The 20,055-nt window shown below is 41.9% G+C and overlaps 1 protein-coding gene across 1 annotated transcript; it reads right to left on the bottom strand.

Moving 5' to 3' along the window:
• Positions 1–15,791: 15,791 nt before the first annotated feature.
• LOC100464782 (proline-rich protein 23A) lies at positions 15,792–16,692 on the bottom strand. Its single transcript, XM_019809378.2, is given in 2 exon segments — positions 15,792–16,052; positions 16,054–16,692. Coding segments are annotated over 2 exon segments (714 nt in total). The 5' UTR covers positions 16,650–16,692; the 3' UTR covers positions 15,792–15,934.
• Between the last annotated feature and the right edge of the window lie 3,363 nt (positions 16,693–20,055).

Genomic DNA, 20,055 nt, shown 5'->3' with positions numbered 1-20,055 from the left:
TTCTTCAGGCACCTGCCAAAGTTACGAGCTAGTGTGGGGTAGAGCCGGGACTCAAAATAAGGTCTTTCTGACCCCAGGGTATGTACTTTAAATCTCCCCGTGCAGTCGTGGGTGGGCTGTAGAGCCCCAAAGACCTGGGAGCCTGTCCTGGCTCAGCCACTTGGGTAACGTGAGCTTGGCTTAGTCACTTGGCCTCTCCCACTCTGTTTCTTCCTCTGCAGAATGGAGCTTCCTCACAGGTTAATTGCATGGATTAACCAGGATAACTGATGGAGTTAGCATGGTGCCTGGCACAGGGGAGGGCTCAGTAACGTGGGTTTCTTCTTTTTGCCCAGGGGCAGGGAGAAATGGGAGGGCCACCTCCTTAGTCGGTCTTCTTACCATTTCAGCCTCCTCTGCCTCCCTCAGGCTGCACAGGACCTTTTCCACCAACACCAGAAGGTCTTTGATTCCTGATTATTTAATCACTTTCTCAGCTGAATCGTCTTGGCTACATGGGAAAGGCAGCGCTGGATAGTGTAAAGAGTCTTTGACTAGCATTTTAAAGACCTTGGTACTAGTTCAGCCCTTGGCCTGAGGCTTGGACAACTTCTGTCTCTCTGGGCCTCAGTTTCCCTAGCAATAAAATGTGGGATTTGTCCATAGATAGGACCAATGTGCATATGTAGTCCACATGCAGGCACTCCCTAGTTCTGTACTTGCTGTAGACATGATTAATCAATTGTGGCATCTTCGTCAGTGATTCTGGATGTGGCTGCAGAGCCTTCCCCCACACGTGGAGGCAATCACCATCAACCAGTTAGAGTTAAAATGATAATTACAGCCTCTTGGATATTCCTGAACAATTTATCATCTGTTAGGGATCCTTCTGGTTCTGACTATACCACCCCAGTCTTTAACGCTGTGAGGGACTATGCAGAGAGCAAGCATCTGAAATGAGGAGAATAGATTCTAGCTTTAGCCATATTGCCTGGAAACTGCGTGACCTTGGCATGTTGCTTACACCCTCTGAACCTATTTCTAGTTTGTAAAAAGAAAGTCTTAACATATGCTCTGGCCGTTGGCATTGTTATGAGTCTGACATCACTGTAGCCTCCCTGAATGCAGGGCCCAGGTCCCTGTCAGTGCTGCATCCCCTGTGCACTGGAGAGTCTGGTCAGGAGCAGGCTTTCCATGAGTTTTTGTTGAAGCATGATAAATATGATATTTATAGAAATGGAAGGAACTACAACCTGGTGAAATACATCTCTAGAGAAGAAATTCTCACTTGTGTAGAGCATGAGGTGGATCAAGGAGCCCTTTTGGCATGCAAATTCCTGGACCCTACCACAGGAAGCTGATCCAGGATGCCTGGGGTGGGACCCAGGAATCCACAGGTTTAATAAGATTTCCTGGGAATTCAGCTGCAGGCGGTCTGGTGCCCACTCAGTGAGAAATAGAGCTCCAGAGTTGGGAGGCTCCGAGTGGAAGTTAAGATAAACAGAGAGCCTTGGTTTGCTGCCAGTCATTCTCTAGGAGTTGAGTTCTACCTTGGAGTTCCCAGAGCCATTGCATCTGTGAGGGGATCACCTGGAAGGACAGTTCCCTCCAGCCCTCATCGCTGCCACAGAGGCCCGATCCGCAGCTGACTCATGCTCTCTCTGTGCTCTGACCTGTGAAGCCCATGTAGAAAGCAGCCAGGTATATCAGGGGCATTTCCCGTTTTATCTCAAGTAAAATGGGAGTGGTGGGGGTCTAGGTTGCCAGTGCTGCCTACCACCTGTTATCCTGTGTGGGTCGTGTGTTGCTCTCCCCAACTCCATTCACAAGTCTCAGACCAGGATCCTTCAGGAAGGGCATCCAGAAGGCAGGCTGGCTGGGGCTCAGCCAGGTACTCTGGTTGAGGTGGTAGTGGTGGTGGTGGTGGTGTGTGTGTGCACGTGTGTGAGAGAGAGAGAGAGGGAGGAGGGAGAGTGTGTGTGTGTCCTGATGTTGGCTGTCTACATAGTTCCCAAAGCAACTGAGTAGAAAGTGAAAAACAGTCAAATATCTGGGATTTTTTTTTTTTTGCATGTTGCTGAACATAGAGACTTTGTAAACACCCATGTAAATGTTTCATCCTTAGGTTTCAGGGCAATAATGCCATTTGCAAGTAGATGACTGATTAAAACATATTTTGGAGGGTGCGTGGGTGGCTCAGTCAGTTAAGCGTCCGACTCTGGATTTCTGCTCAGGTCATGGTCTCAGGGTCAGGATCTCAGGGCATGGAGCCCGCTTAAGATTCTCTCTCTCTCTTCCTCTGCCCCCCCCCCAAATAAATAAATAAAAATTTAAAAAACAAACATTTTTTAGATGATATTATTTGACTTCACAGTCATATTCATTGTTGTCATCATCATCATCATTCAGACTGAATTAATGAATTATTAAGAGAGAATTGGATTTTGAGCTCTTGTTAAAAATTTAAAATATATTCAATTAAAAAATTATGGTTCTTTCCTATCCTCCCAGAGCCTTTTCCTCACAGCTAACAAGTTCTGTTAACTTCATGGGCTTCTTATAAGGATTAAACAAGTTAATATGTGGAAAGTGCTTAAAACAGAGCCTGGTAAATTCTCATAAAATGATGCCCATTTTTCTTTACTACTACTACTACTAGTACTACCACTACTACTAGTATTACTACTAGTATTACCACTACTACTACCACTACTGGTACAATACTGTTAACGTAAGTCCAACCGAAACAATCTCTTAATTATCCCAAACCAATGGGGTATTGGGACTCTCCAACCAATGGGATGTCCTACAGATATTATTAACTTCTCAGTCAACTGAACTCTTATATTTTAAAAAAGAAGATCTTTGTACTATTAGCCACCTGGGCCATGGAGGCCACATTGCACTCTTTGCCTTTGTAAGTAAGGCTTGATGGGCACAGCCCAATTTTTCCCTGGGTTACTGGGCTCGGAATCCAAAACACCAGCTGAAAACTGTCAGACCTTTTCATGGCTGACAGCAAGTACTTCTGGAGTTCTTTTTCTCCTTGTTTTTTATGGTGCCCCCTACCTGTTCTGATATTCAACTGTCTCTGCTTTGGGGACTTTTCTCTCCTCTCCCTTCTAACTTGCTGTACCAAATCTGTCAGGCCTTAGGGACAAGGAAGACAGATAATGCTGTCAAATTTGTGTGAAAACTGGGTATATCCAGGCATCTGGCTGCTCAGTCAGTGGAGCACACAACTCTTGATCTCAGGGCTGTGGGTTCCAGCCCCACGTTGGGTATAGAGCTTACTTAAAAATAAAATCTTAAAAGCGCGCATATCCAACGCCAGAAAGCCGCTTTAACTTAATCCTAGGTTGTTAGTGATGTTCTGGAGAGTTATGACTGTCATGCCAATATCTTCCAGAGAAGTGCAGTGTGTGTTATCCGGACATTACATTCCCGTGGGACATGGAAGACCCTCCGAATCCAGGGAAGAACCAGTTATGCTCAGCCATCCCTGATTCAACACCTGGCCCGGTCAGAGACTCTAACCAGCCTCCTTACTTGGGCTCCCTGCTGTCCTAGCTGGCTCAGCCTTGTCCCAGAAGTGAAACCAGATGGCTAGGGTGGGTAGTTCAGGAGACCCACAAAAAGACCCCAGGGAAAACTGAGCTCCTGGTCCCACCCACTGCCCCAAACTGCTTCTGAATTGGTTCATCCATGAACAGACCCAAAAATTCCTTTTATCTCCCAATCACCAAGAATCTGATCCTTTATTTAGTCCCGAAACTCGGAAACTAATCTTTTATTTATCTCTACTGTAATCCCACTTCAAGCTGTGTATGGAATACACCGCTTGGGAACAAACCTCTAGGATTTCAGAAGGACCCTCAGTCAGGGAAGCGCAAGGGCTTATGAGGGAAAGTAAAACCAGGGCCAGGATGTTTTGGTTCCATGTGCGAATTGGAGGAAGAACGCGCAGCCCATCTGGGCTTGTGTGATGGAGAATGAGCCATAGGCAAACTCCCTAATCACCAAACCACAGTAGAGGGTGGGAAAATGGGTGGCATGATGTCAGACCCCAGCAAGGCAAGCTGGTTGGAACAATTTCCCAGCTTGGCCCTGAAGCCAGGGCAAAGAATCCCTGACAGGCTGCTTGGAGCATGCTGAGTGGTTCCAGACAGCCACTGTCATCCCCAGTTCTCCCTCTCACTGTGCATCTGAGGTCAAACTTGGGTGGGGGGCAGGGAGTGCCACTCCCCACCCATCCATCCTCAGCAGGCCACGTCCCACTGGGGCCCTGAGCGGACCGCCTTCCAGACCACCACCTCTGCCCTCTTTCACTCGTTCTTGTATTCTATACAGATTTCCTGAGTGCCTACCGGTGCCAGACCCCAGGTTGGGGCTGGCCATTCAGTGGAACAGCGCGCTGTCCCTGCCCTCCCAGAGTGATTGGAGCCAGTGGGGAAAGCAGTCAGATGCTGGACAGTCATTTCACGAAAATTACGATGGAAGGGGTTTGACAGTTCATAATTGGAGAAGGAAGTCGGCACAGGTGGTCGGATGCGGTTAGCGGACTGTGAGAGGATGAGCAGGAGTTAGCAAGGTACAGAGTTGGGGTGTCAGGGAGTGTCTTCACAAACTTGCTTTGGCTTTTCAGCTTCTTCATGTATCTCTCCAAACCTTAGCTCCTGAGTCGGGCCTCAGGGGCACTGAGCATGCATTCAGAACTCCATTTCTGGACCTGCCTCTGGGCTCCAGACCCTGGCATCCAACCCCAGAACCAGCCAGCTGGTGTGTCCCTCCCCAAGCCCCATTCTGGGGAGGCAGCTGCCCAGTCTTGGTCCTTCTTTCCCCAGCTCGCTCTCTTATGTACTCACACGTCACTGATTCATATGTCCAGTCAGCTCAATTCCACGGGGTTTTCTCAGCACCTGCTTGCCTCCCAGGGGAGACAGCTCACTTTGTTCATGCGTTCTCTCCCTCAAAGTTTGCTTCACCAACATTCCCTCCACCAGGAACAGGCCTTGTGTTGGGCCCCGACTGTTAAACTGGAGCCTGGAAAAGGGCCATGGGGGTGGGATTCAGGGAAGTCTTTCTGGGAGACGCAGACTGAGCGGGAGTTTGCCACGTGAGATTGCCCTTCTTTTCCATATTCTATCTCTTCTGCTCTTTCCCATGCCTTTTTCTCCCTCTACTCTGGCCTATCATGGATGTCTCCCAGCTTTAGCCTGAAGGAATCTAGCCTGATGTCTGCCCATTTGACAGACAGGGATAGTGAGTTCCCAAGATCAGGAGGGATTTGCACAGTCATGCAACTCAAGGAAATATGATGTATTGTTCCAGAGTCTGTGTGTCTAAGACTCATTCCTTCCTAGACATAAAGGCTTTCTTCAAAACTTACACCAGTTCTCTCCTTTGGGTGCTACCCCTCCCTGCCCCTTCATTGCCTGATTCTCTCCAGGGAGGGATTTTCAGAAGTATTGATGCCTTCCTGCTTCTGGACAGAGGAACCTGCCAAGGATGTGTCTAGGATCCTTACCAGACTACCTCCAGGGAGGGGCCTCTGGGCTGCTGTCCTTCTAGACCTCACCTGAAAGAGTGAAACTTCACTGTTAAAAGCTAGGAGACTTTGGGGACCCCATTTTAATATCTGGTGAGCCCCAGTTTTCTCATCTGTAAAATGAAGATAACAATAGGGCTAGTAGCAGCTTGAATGAAATCATGTTTGAGAAGTGTTCATACATAGCAGGTGCCCATCATCAACTGCTATTATTGTAGTTCCCTGTTCAGTCTTGCCCCAGATAGTCATGGTCAGTGGTCAGGGAAGGCAAGGAAGATTCTGGAATGCTGTATCCAAGGGTTTGGGGGGGGATGGGGTGCTAGGCCTCTAACAAGGCCTCTAGAAAAGTGAGTCCTTCCCTCTCCTGAGTTTGATGGATGGACAGATTGGCGGAGGATGGGACTGGAATTAGGGGGCCACAGGATAATAAGCAACAATGTCCTGGACTCTTTGCCAATCTGACAGGAAAAGGAAGAAAACTGGGGGGGAAATGCCCAAAGGACTCTACAAATGAGTGTGACAGGAACTATTGTTTTAGTTGTTCATTCCCACCAGTGTTTTCAGGGGTCTCCATGCAGCTTTCGCTTGCAAGGCTTTGAGCCTGTGACAACCTCAGCTTGATGAGTGGATTTAAGGGGAACTGAGCTCAGAACAGAGTTCATGTTAGAGCCCGGTCTCTGTGGAGCCAGGGGACAAATGAATTCCTGGCTGGAGTTCTCTAGGCACACACACACCAGCTGATGGATCCTCCACAGAAGCACGCTCCCATATAATAGTTCAATAGTTTCCCATAAGGGAAACTGAGGCACAGAGAATTTGAGTGACAGTCTGTTAGCAGTGCAGCTCGAACTAGAATTTGAATCTGTGGACTCATCTTTTCTTCCTTTCTTTTGTTTTTGGTAAGAAATTAGATTTTTGTTCTAAAAACACTGAGAAACGGGGGCATCTGGTGGTTCAGTCAATTAAGTGTCTGCCTTTGGCTCAGGTGATGATCCTGGGGTCTTGGGATCCAGCCCCGCATCAGGCTCTCTGCTCATCGGCGAGTCTGCTTCTCCCTCTGTCTCCATGATCTCTCTCGCTTTCACTCTCTCTCAAATAAATAAAATCTCAGATAAATAAATAAATAAACAAAATCTTAAGTAAATTAAAGAAAATAAAAAAGAAAATGAAAAAGAAGAGAAAATATATCTTCAGTACTGTGCTGTAATTCTTGAAAAAAATCCACATGTAAGTGGACCTGTACAGTTCAAACCCATGTTGTTCAAGGGTCAACTATATAGGTATATATATATATATTTTTTTTTTCTTTATCCATTCATCCATTGATGGACACTTAGGTTATTTCCATATTTTGGCTACTACAAATAATGCTGCAATGAACATGAAAGTGCAGATATCTTTTTGAATTAGTGTTTTTGTTCCTTTTTTTTTCCCCAAAGATTTTATTTATTTATTTGACAGAGAGAGAGGGAACACAGGCAGGGGGAGTAGGAGAGGAAGAAGCAGGCTCCTAGCGGAGGAGAATGATGTGGGACTTGATCCCAGAACGCTGGGATCACGCCCTGAGCCAAAGGCAGATGCCTAACGACTGCGCCACCCAGGCGCCCCTAGTGTTTTTGTTTCCTTTGGATAAATACCCAGAAGTAGGATTGAGGGATCATTTGGTAGTTCTATTTTTAATTTTTTGAGGAGCTTGCATACTATTTTCCATAGTTCTTGCACCAATTTACATTTCCACCAACAATGCACAAGGGTTCCCTTTTCTCCACATCCTTGCCAATACTTGCTATTGCTTGTCTTTTTGATAATAGCCATTCCAACAGTATGGGATGATAGCTCGAGGTGGTTTGATTTGCATTTCTCTGATGATTAGTGATGTTGAGGACCTTTTCACGTACCTCTTGGCCATCTGTATGTCTTCTTTCGAAAAATGTCTGTTCAGGTCCTCTGCCTACTTTTATTTTTTTTATTTTTTTTTAATAATTTATTTATTCATTTGACAGAGATAGAGACAGCCAGTGAGAGAGGGAACACAAGCAGGGGGAGTGGGAGAGGAAGAAGCAGGCTCACAGCGGAGGAGCCTGATGTGGAGCTCGATCCCACAACGCCGGGATCATGCCCTGAGCCGAAGGCAGACGCTTAACCGCTGTGCCACCCAGGCGCCCCCTCTGCCTACTTTTAAATCAAATTGTTCCTGTTTGCTTTTTGCTATTGAGTTATACGAGTTCTTCACATATTTTGGATATTAACCCCTTATCAGATATATGATCTGTGAATATTTTCTCCTATTCTGTAGGTTGACTTGTCCCTTTGTTAATGGTTTCCTTTGCTGTGCAGAAGGTTTTTAGTTTGACGTAGGCCCACTTGTTTCTTTTGGCTTTTATTGCTTTTGATTTTGGTATCAAATTGAAAAAAAAAATCTTTGCCAAGACTAATGTCGAGGTGCTTACCACCTATGTTTTCTTCTCAGAGTTTTATGGTTTCAAATCTTATATTCAAGTCTTGAATCCATTTTGAGTTGATTTTTGTAGATGATGTAAGAGACTGATCCAGTTTCATTCTTTTGCATGTAGTTGTCCATTTTTCCCAATTTCATTTATTAAAGAGACTGTGCTTTCATCATTGTGTACTCTTTGTTTCTTTGTCATAACTTACTTGACCAGGGGCACCTGGCTGGCTCAGTCAGTAGTGTGACTCCTGATCTCAGGGTCGTGAGTTTGAGCTCTATACCGAGGGTAGAGTTGACCTAAAAAAATAAAACAAAAATTAAAAAAAATAAATTAATTGCCCATATATGTATGGGTTTATTTCTGGGCTCTCTATTCTGTTCTGGACTCTAATGCATTCTCTGTGCATTTATTTCTGATTTATGTGTCTGTTTCTATGCCAGTACCATACGATTTTGATTGCTATAGCTTTGTAGTATAGTTTGAAATCAGGGAGTATAATGCCTCCAGCTTTGTTTTTTTTCCCCCCTCAAGATTACTTTGGCTATTTGGGATCTCTTGTGGTTTCATACAAATTTAAAAATTTTTTGTCCTCTTTCTGTGAAAATACCATTGGTATTTTGATAGAGACTGCGTTGAATCTGTAGATTGTTTTGGATAATATAGGCTTTTTAGTAATATCCTATCAGCACAGAATATCTTTCCACTTATTTGTGTCTTCTGCTGTTTCTTTCTTCAGTGTCTTATAGTTTTCAGTGTACAGGTCTTTCACCTCCTCGGTTAAATATTCCTAGATATTTTATTCTTTTTGATGCAATTATGAATGGGATTGTTTTCTTCTTTTTCTGATTAGTGTATAGAAACACAACTGATTTTTGTATATTGATTTTGTATCCTGAAACTCTGTTGAATTTGTTGATTAATTCTAATGGTTTTTTGGTAGAGGTTTTTTTTAATTTCCTATATATAATACCATGTCATCTGCAATTGCTGATAGTTTTAACTCTTCCTTTCCGATTTAGATGTCTTTTTACTATTTTTTTGACTAATTGCTCTGGCTGGTACTTCCAACACTGTGCTGAAAATAAAAATGGCAAGAGTGGGGATCTTTACCTTGTTCCTGACCTTGAAGAAAAAGCTTTCTGATTTTTCACCAAGTGTGATGTTAGCTGTGCCTTGTCATATATAGTCATTACTTTTTTGAGAGGTTTTAAAAAAATTTTTAAAAGATTTTATTTATTTATTTGACAGAGAGAGAGACAGCTATGGAGAGAGGGAACACAAGCAGGGGGAGTGGGAGAGGAAGAAGCAGGCTCCCAGCAGAGGAGCCTGATGCGGGGCTCGATCCCAGAATTCTGGGATCACGCCCTGAGCCGAAGGCAGACGCTTAACTGCTGTGCCACCCAGGCGCCCTGAGAGGTTTTTTTTTTAATCATAAATGGATTTTGAATTTTGTTAAGTGCTTTTTCTGCCTTTTCTTGATATGATCATATGATTTCTAATCCTTCATCTTGTTAATGTGGTGCATCACATTGATTGATTTGCAGATATTGAACCATCCATTTGCATCCTTAGAATAAATCCCACTGAATCATGTTGTAACGACCTTTTAATGTATTGTTGAATTGAATTTGCTAATATTTTGTTGTGGATTTTTGCATCTATGTTTATCAGGAATATTGGCCTGTAATTTTTTTTTTTCTTATAGTGTCCTTGTCTGGTTTTGGTATCTGTGTAATGCTGGCCCCATAAAATGAGTTTGGAAGTTCCCTCCTCTTCCATTTTTTGAAAGAGTTTTTTTTTTTAATTAAAGATTTTTATTTATTTGAGAGAGATAGTGTGTGTGTGTGCACAAGTAGAGGGAGGGGAAGGGGGAGAGGCAGAGGGAGGGGCAGAGGGAGAAGCAGACTCTGGGCAGAGTAGGGAGTCCAGTGGGGGTGGGGCTGGATCCCAGGGCTCTGGGATCCTGACCTGAGCCAAAGGCAAATGCTTAACCCACTCAGCCACCCAGACGCCCCTATTTTTTCAAAGAGTTTGGAAAGGATTGGTATTAATGCTTCTTTAAATGTTTGGTAGAATTCACTGGTGAAGCCATCTGGTTCTGGATTGTTGTTTGTTAGGAGGTTTTTTATTACTGATTCAATCTCCTTACTAGTAATTGGTCTATTCAGATTTTCTACTTCCTCATGATTCAGTCTTGGTAGGTTAAATGTTTCTAGGAATTTATTCTTTTTTTTATAGGCTGTTCAATTTTTTGGCCTATGATTGTTCATAGTAGTCTCTCATGATTTTTTTTTTTGTATTTCTGTGGTATCAGTTGTAACATTTCTTTCATTTCTGATTTTATTTATTTGAGTCCTCTTTTTTTCTTTGTGAGTCTAGCTAAAGTTTTGTCTATTTTGTTTATCAGTTCAAAAAACAAGTTCTTAGTTTCGCTGATCTTTTCTACTTTTAGTTTTTATTTCTTTTATTTCTGCTTTAATCCTTGTTATTTTCTTCTTTCTATTAACTTTGGGCTTAGGTTATTCTTCTTTTTTATAGTTCCTTGAGGTTAAAGTTAGGTTGTTTATTTGAGATATTTTTTGCTTCTTAATATATGCATTTATTGCTATGAGCCTTCCTCTTTGAACTGATTTGCTTTCTTATTGTTGATATATATATATGAAATAAGATTTATATTTTATATAAATTTATATATATTTTGTATGTATATATATGCCACTCTGTTCTTTGTTCTTTTTCCCCTTGCTTTTCAGAACTTCCACCTTGGGATCACTATCCTTCTGTTTGAAGTATCATTTAGGATTTCCTTTAGAGAGGGTCTACTGGTGGCAAACTTACTCAGTTGTTTTTTTTTTTTAAGTCAAGTTGTCTTTAATTTGCCATCATATATGGAATTCATATAGAACAGAATTGTCATTACAAACTGGAAAGGATGGACTATTCAATAACTGATTTTTGGGCAATGACTTTTTATCTGAAAAAATTTAATCCCTACTTCAAACTATACACAAAAATAAAATTCTAAGAGATTAAATATCTAAATTGGAAAAAAATGAATCTTTAAAATTATCAGAAGAGAGCATAGGAAATACCTTTATGATCTTTCCTGGGAAGGACTTCTTAAACTGACAGAAAAAGTAAAAACTATATAGGATTGTGAAATTTCAGTATATGAGAATTACAAAGGTCTGTACAATTAAACAAGTTAAAAAACACTGGAAGAAAAATATTTATAAATACCAAACAAATAAAGGATTAGTATCTTGAATATATAAAAAATCCCAGATGAATAAGGGAAAGTCTAATAGGTGATGGATATTAGGGAGGGCACTTGATGTAATGAGCACTGGGTGTTATATGAAACTGATGAATCACTAAATTCTACTTCTGAAACTAACAAAAAAATAAACAAAAAACCCAAAACCAAACCAAACCCAAACAAAAAAGAACTCCTTCATCCTCCCTGAACAATGATTTCTGTTAAAATTGTATGTTCAAACTTCCAAAATTGGCTGTTGATATTTTGCTTAGGAAATTAAGATGCACTTTTTCTACCTGGAGAAAATGTGATTCTCATATTTGTATAGTAATGGGCTAAAAGGAGTCAGTTTGAAACTCTAGACTGACAGCTAACTGCTTTAATCTAGATTGTACTTGTCTTCCACACCGAAAAGGGTAAAGATATCAGATTTAAAGAGTGACAAGTTGAGAGACAGTAAGATTTGCAGTGTATGAAAATATATCTGGAAATTATTTTATTTTTTTTAAACTTTTTTTATTTACTAGAGAGAGAGAGTGAGGGAGAGAGATCATGAGCAGGGGGAGGGGTAGAGGAAGAAGAACATTCCCCATTGAGCAGGGAGCCCAATGTGGGACTCGATCTCAGGACCCTGGAATCATGACTTGAGCCGAAGGCAGACACTTAACCAACTGAACCATCCAGGCACCCTGTCTGAAATAATTTTTATCTTTTTAAAAAGACTTTATATGTTTATTTTAGAGAGAGAAAGAGAGCGAAAGCACAAGCAGGGAGAAGGGGCAGAGGGAGAGGAAAAGCAGACTCTCCCCTGAGCAGTGAGCCCAGTGTAGGATTTGATCCCAGGACTCTGGGATCACGAGACCCTGAGCCAAAGGCAGATGCTCAACCAGCTGAGCCACTCAGGTGTCCCTGAAATTATTTTTAAAGTATTATTCCCATTCACATGAAAAATTGCATTATCTTACCAGTAATTGGTAAGATATTTTTTAAAAAAGAGATACCATTGGCAATTTAAAGTTTGGTGATACAGTGCAGTGAAAGACTGCTAGAGGCTGTTTAAATTGTTACAACCACTCTAGAGAACAATTTGGTTATATCTTATAAAACTGTAAATGTACATCTCATACCACCCATAAATACAATTTCTAGGTATATTTCCTATAGGACTCTTTCTCAGGTGCATAAGATGACAAGTGTGAGTATATTTACTACAGTATGTAATATTAAAAACTGTGAACACAGATATCCATTAATAAATTAATGAATAAAATATGGTATATTCATATGATGGAAACTGAAATCTTTAGGAGAAATGAACCATATATATATACAGTTGACCCTTGAACAGTGAGATTAGGGTTGCCAACCCCACGTAGTCAGAAATCTGTGTATAACTTTGATTCCCCCAAAACTTAACTATAATAGCCTCTTGTTGACTGGAAGCCTCACTGATGACATAAACAGTTGATTTAACACATATTTTGTATGTTATATGTATTATATACTGTATTGGTATAATAAAGTGAGCTAGAGAAAAGGAAATGTTCTTATAAAAATCATAAGGAGAAAAAATACATTACAGTACTATACTATATGTATTGGAAGAAAAACTCACATGTAAGTGGACCCATGCTGTTCAAACCCATGTTACTCAAGGGTCAACTGTATTTATAAAGCGTGATTTCTAAACGAAGTAGAGGGAAAAAGTAAACTGAAGAACATGATGCCAGTTATGTAAATTTAATTGTTCATAAACATAAATATTGATTATTTATATCTATACAAGTGTACTTGTAGCATTCTTATATTGACTAGAATGATACCCAGAATCCTCTGGGAATGGGGAAGGGGACAGGAAATAGAGATCGAAGGATATGATTACATTATCTGTAATACTTTACTCTCTTTGTAGGAAAAAAGACATTAAGGAAATAAGAGCTCAGAAATAAGAGCTGCCAATTTTGGGTGGTAGCCCCTAAGCATGAAAAAATGCGTAATAATATATTAGGCCAAATGTCTATGCTGTGAAGCTAGTGCCTTCTAATAAGTAGCTGTTCTTCTCACCCTGAGGGGAAATCAAAGCAAAGCCCATACTGCCATGAAATTCAGAAATACCCATTGGAGGAGAAGATATTTTCAAATAACATATCTGATAAAGGGCTAGTATCCAAAATATATAAAGAACTTATAAAACGCAATACCCCCCCCAAAATAATCTGATTAAAAATGGGCAGAAGACATGAACAGACATTTTTCCAAAGAAGACATTGGATGACTAACAGACACATGAAAAGATACTCAACATCACTTAGCAGGGAAATGCAAGTCAAAACCACAAAGAAATATCACCTCACATCTGTTAGAATGGCTATGATCAACAACACAATAAGTGTTGGTGAGGATGTGGGGAAAAAGGAGCCCTCTTACACTGTTGATGAGAATACAAACTGGTGTAGCCATTGTGGAAAACAGCATGGAGGGTCCTCAAAAGGTTAAAAATTGCAGGGGCGCCTGGGTGGCACGGCGGTTAAGCGTCTGCCTTCGGCTTAGGGCGTGGTCCCGGCATTCTGGGATCGAGCCCCACATCAGGCTCCTCTGCTATGAGCCTGCTTCTTCCTCTCCCACTCCCCCTGCTTGTGTTCCCTCTCTCGCTGGCTGTCTCTATCTCTGTCAAATAAATAAATAACATCTTTAAAAAAAATTGCACTACCCTATGATCCAGCAATCACATTGCTAGGTATTTACCCAAAGAATACAAAAATGCTAATTCAAAGGGATACATGCACCCTGATGTTTATAGCAGCATTACCTACAATAGCCAAATTATGGAAATAGTCTATCTGTTCATCAACTGGTGAATGGATAAAGAAGATGTGACACACACACACACACACACACACACACACACACACACACAATGGAATATTATTCAGCCATAAAAAGACTGAAGTCTTGCCATTTGCAATGACATGGATGGAGCTGGAGAGTGTTATGATAAGTGAAATATGTCAGAGAAAGACAAATACCATATGATTTCATTCATATGTGGAATTTAAGAAGAAAAACATATGAATAAAGGGAAAAAAAGAAAGAGACAAACCAAAAAAAAGACTTTTAACTATAGACAACAAACTGGTTGTTATCAGAAGGGGGTGGGTGGGGGGATGTTCATTGGTGATGAGGATTAAAGACTGCACTTGTTGTGACAAGCACCAGGTGATGTATGAAGTTCTGAATCACTATATTGTACACCTGAAACTAATATTATGCTGTATGTTAACTAACTGGAATGTAAATAAAAACTTGAAAAAAAAAGAAATACCCATTTGATTGTTCAACTACAGGAGAATATGATATTGTACAGTCTGCTTCTGTAATGAAGCAATGTCATAGCTTCTCCTTTCCTCCTTTCATTAAATATAATTTTCACTGTTTTTTTCAATTATAATTTTAGAAATATTTTCCAAAAGCCCAATGCATTACATTTGTGTGCCATTTATTCATTTATTTATTCAGTATGCATTTATCTTGATTGACCAGGTCCATGTAAAGGAGTTTGGAAAGCAAGAAGAAAGAGAAAAAGAAAATTGGTGATCAGACTTTATCCAAATATTAAAGACCTAAATGAAGAAAATTATAATTTCTTTATTGCTAGTCATAATTAAAGATCAGAATAAATGAAGAAGAATGTTATGATAAATAGAATCAATATTATGATGTTGTGGTGGGCAGTGTGATGCACCGCAGATTCCTCTTCCATAAGGATTGTTTCCATAAGCGCTAGGAGTGCTATGGACAGACAGCCTTCAACTGTCATCCCCTTTGGAAGCGTCTCAGCTGAAGAAAGTGGCCTTGCCTTGGGCTATGATTCTTCCCTGGTCCCTCACACCCAACGGCTGATTGATGAGGGAATTGGGCTCTTCTAGCCTTACCTGGGACAACTCTGACCCGTCATTCTAACTCCAGAGCTTCCAAAGAGGTCGCTGAGGCTGTCACTGGATCTGCAGCACTTCAACTTATCCCTCTCTCCCTGCTGTTTACTTGGCATCTTTTTCATAAAGCTCTTCTTGATAAATATTGTGCATACCAAAAATAAAAAAAAAATGATGATCAGAAGCACCTCCAAGGACATTGGGGAATTCATACAGGCAAATTCACAATTACAAAGGGAAGGAAAAACGTGAGATGGAGAGAAAGGAAAGATGCTTTGGGAGGTGATGGAAAAAGGGGATACATTGAGGGAAAAAATGACATGAGTTTGAAGCGAGAGTAGGGTTTGGCTGAAGATGATAGAGATGGAAGAAACAGTCCATACAGCAAGCACAGGCAAGGGATCTACAAATCTGTCGTTGGCTATATGTGGTCTACTCTCTGTGCTAAAAGGTCCTTACCAGAAGTTATCTCTCTACTATCTATCTATCAATCTATCATCTATCATCTATCTATCTATCTATCTATCTATCTATCTATCTATCTATCTATCTATCTATCATCTATCTAGATATCCTTGCCTGCTACCGATCAAGGCATTTTAGCTAAAAAAACAAAACAAAAACAAAAACCGCAGCTGCCGGCTGTTCGCGATGAAGATGTTTCATCTTTGAGTGGTGGCGTGTGCTCACAGTGTGTCATGGAGGATCACGAGTGCCTGAAGCCAGCTGGCCATTGATTGTGGGAGCAGTTCATTCCCGGAACAGGTCATTCCCTGGCCTTGTGAGAGGGACCCGGAGGGCGCTGGGGGCGCACGTGGGGACCTGGACTCGGAGAGGGAGGTAGAGGTTGGAGTGGCGAGTTGGGGAAGGGCTCCAGAATGGGCGTCCAGGTTGAAGTAGCGGAGAGGAGAGCGTCTCTTTGGACTAGGGGTGGGGGCCCCAGGCCAGGGATCTGGTTTGGGGCCCTGCGGGTGGGGGCGGAGCCCAGGGACGGAGCCCGCTGCGGGGTCCACCCCAGGCGGCAGGAACGCGGGGTCCTCGTCTTCCTCGTAGGACTCTTCTTGGGCGGCCACCTCTGGGACCGATGCGCAGAAGAATCCCTGCTCGACGGCGACTTCGTGCCCGGGCGCGTTCAGGAAAGCGCCCTGTTCTAGGCCGGCGGGCGAGTGGCCCTGCCCTCCCGAGCTGAGGAGGGCCTCGGGGACCAGCACGAGGGTGAGCTCGCCGAGGGTCACTTGCAGGGCCGACGTTGGCTCGGGCTCGAGCACCAGCTCCACGTCGTCCAGGAGCAGCTGCAGGGCACAGCCCGTGGCCAGGACCACCACCGAGGTGAGTGCGCCGGCGGCGGCGGGCGGCCCCTCCAGGCCTTCCAGGCCCGCGGGCTCCTCGGTTCGGCGGCGCTTGGCAGGGCGGGGTCCTCCGGGCGGCGGTCCCCAGCAGAGCTCAGGGTAGGCGCTGGGGCTGCAGGGTCGGCTGCCCATCACCTGGACGGCGCGTCGGGCGGCGCTCCCGGGGCCTGGCGGAGGGTGTGAGGGACAGGGTCCTGCACGCAGTGACAGGTTTGGACGACAGGTGAGGCGGCGGGGGCGGCGGGGCGCGGTGGCGGGCGACGCAGAGACAGTGCCTGGAGTTCTGGGGGCGCCTCCTGGGAGGCCCGCAGTCCTGGTTTTAGTAGCTCAGCGCCGGAGCGCACGCTTTGGAATCTGAAAATCCTCCGGCGGACCAGTCAACACTGCTTTGTTAATAGGAGGAGTCAGGTGACGGGGGTGGAGGTCTCAATATAAGCCCCGCCTCCTGGCAAATGGGATTAGGTTTGGTGCAGAGCAATAGCTGCTGGTTTTAAAGAAAATGTAGGAGAGTACTTCTTGGATGTCCCAAAGGGGGTTATTGCCTTTATTCTTGGCGGGCCGAGGTGGATAGCGAAAATACAATGTCAAAAAGTGCTTGCTTACTCTAAGAAATAGTCTATGTCTAATGTCCTCTAAGATTTTGAAGAGCTGTGAAAAGCCTTAACTTCATCATAGATCACTGCTTCCCTGCCCCGCTCACATGGTTCTTGGAATTCTTTTCATTCAGAAGAGAAATTAGAAATCCTAATTTTCTGTGATAAAAAAGCTTTAAAAAATAATCAAGTGAAACTAACTGCAGTTTTTTAAAAATTCTAATGGAAGTTTTTTGATTGGAGGCCACACTGTGGTAATGATTAATAACAGTAGCAAAAATATATCATAAGGTTAACTTTTTGTTTTCAAACTTGCTGTCTGACTTCTGTTTCACTGAGTGTTTAAAAAATTAGATTATTCAGTCCTCATTAGTGGAACTCATAGGAAAGAAAGGAAATTTGAGAAAATGAAATACTTGGTTTGTGTTGGATTTGGGAATTAAAAACCAACATGTTTAAGTTTTAAACAGAGATCTTTGACTTTTTACCTATATGTTTATGGAAAAAACACTAGATGTGTAATTGCTAGGTGGTAGTGCGTGGCCCCCTAACAATAATAGTTAATGCCAAACTGCTTTCTTAAGTAGTTGTCCTAATTTATATTTCTGTGAACAGTGGGTAAGCATTCCCTTTGCACCACATCCTTGCCAACACTTAGATTTCTGAACATTTTCCAATCTGATGGTGTAAAATGATATTATGTATTTATGTTGTATTTCTTTGACTACTCAATTGATCACGTTTGTATATATATATATAGGCCATTCATGTCACATCTACTGTGTAATGTGTGTTTATGCTTTTGCCATTTTTGATGTTATTGAGTTTTGGAACTTCTTTTTTATTGATGTGTGTTGAAATTATCTTTTCCCATTTTGTTCCCCTTGCCTGAGGAGACAGATCCAGAAAAAGTACTGCTGAGGCCAACGTTCAAGAGTTTACTGCCTATTTTTTTTTTTTTTTTAGGAGTTTTATGGTCAGGTCTTACATTTAGGTATTTAATCTATTTTGAGTTTATCTTTGTGGCATAAGAAAGTACTTTAGTTTCATTCTTCTTCATGTAGTTGTCCAGTTTTCCCAGAACTATTTATTGAAGAGGCTGTCTTTACCCCATTGTATATTCTTTCCTCTTTTGTCATAGATTGATTGATCATATAAGTGTGGATTTATTTCTGGGCTCTTAATTCTGTTCTGTTGATGGATGTGTCCTTTTCTGTGCCAGTACCATACTGTTTTGTTTACTATAACTTTGTAGTATAGTTTGAAACCTGGGATTGTGATTCCTCGAGCTTAGTTTTTTTTTTTTTTTTTTTGTTCTTTCTCAAGTTTGCTTTGGCTATTCAGGGTCTTTTGTGCTTCCATACAAATTTTAGGATTATTTGTTCTAGGGATGCATGGGTGGCTTCATTGATTAAGCACCTGCCTTTGGTTCAGGTCATGATCCCAGGGTCCTGTGACTGAACCCCATATCTGGCTCCTTGCTCAGCGGGAGCTTGCTTCTCCTGCTGCCCCTCCCCCTGTTCATGCTCTCTCTTACAAATAAATAAAGTCTTTTTTAAAAAAGGATTATTTGTTCTAGTTCTGTGAAAAATACTACAGGTATTTTGATAGGCATTGTATTGAATCTGTAGATTGCTTTGAGTAGTATAGATATTTTAACAATATTAATTTGTCCAATCAATGAGCTTGGTTTAGCTTTTCATTTATTTGTGTCATCTTCAAGTTCTTTCATCAGGTCTTTCACTTGCTTGATTGAGTTTATTCCTAGGTATTATACTCTTTTTGGTGCAATTGTAAACGGGATTGTTCTCTTAATATCTCTATCACTTTGTTATTAGTGTATAGAAACACAACTAATATACAGGCTTCTGTATTTTAGTTTGTATCCTACAACTTAATGGAACTCATTTATTAGTTCTAATAGTTTATTTTAGTTGAGTCTTTAGGGTTTTTTTTTTTTTAAGATTTTATTTATTTATTTGACAGAGATAGAGACAGCCAGCGAGAGAGGGAACACAAGCAGGGGGAGTGGGAGAGGAAGAAGCAGGCTCACAGCAGAGGAGCCTGATGTGGGTCTCGATCCCATAACGCTGGGATCACGCCCTGAGCCGAAGGCAGACGCTTAACCGCTGTGCCACCCAGGTCCCTAGGGGTTTTTTTACATATAGTATCATGTCATCTGCAAATAGTGACAATTTTACTTCTTCCACACCATTTTTTAAAATATATTTTTATTTACTTATTTTTTTAAAGGATTTTATTTATTTGACAGGGAGAGAGAGAGAGCACACACAAGCAGGCAGAGTGGCAGGCAGAGGTAGAGGGAGAAGCAGGCTTCCCAGTGAGCAGAAAGCCCATGTGGGGCTCTATCCCAGGACCCTGGTATCATGACCTGAGCCGAAGGCAGATGCTTAACCGACTGAGCCACCCAGGCGCCCCCCTTTCACACCATTTTGAATAGCTTTTATTTATTTCTCTTGTCCGATTGCTGTGGGTAGGACTGCTAGTGCTATGTTGAATAAAAGTGGTGAGAGTGGACGTCTTTGTTTTGTATGTGATCTTAGAGGAAAAGCTTTTAGCTTTTCACTATTATGATGTTAACTTTGGGTTTGTCATAATATGGCTTTTATTATGTCAAGGTAGATTTAGAGAAATTTTGTCAAATGCTTTTTCTGTCTCTGTTGAGAAGATATGATTTTTATCCTTCATTTTGTGAATGTGTAGTATCATGTTGATCACACTTTATGGTAAAATTTAGAAGCACTTGCATTAATACAAGGCATAACCCAACAACCATACTGTTTAGCCTGGAACTGGAGTAATAGCCAATAAAAAAATCAAGGAAAAATAAAATGTAAGAGGATTGTCAAAAAAAGAGACAATATTTGCATTATTTTGGACATATTATTGTCTTTATTCGTTAAGCAAGATAATCTACAGATAAG

The sequence above is a fragment of the Ailuropoda melanoleuca genome, chromosome 6, assembly GCF_002007445.2.
Source record: "Ailuropoda melanoleuca isolate Jingjing chromosome 6, ASM200744v2, whole genome shotgun sequence".
In the NCBI taxonomy this organism is placed as follows: domain Eukaryota; kingdom Metazoa; phylum Chordata; class Mammalia; order Carnivora; family Ursidae; genus Ailuropoda; species Ailuropoda melanoleuca.
Note: the sequence above shows the minus strand (reverse complement) of the source record. Positions and strands in the feature narration are given on the sequence as shown.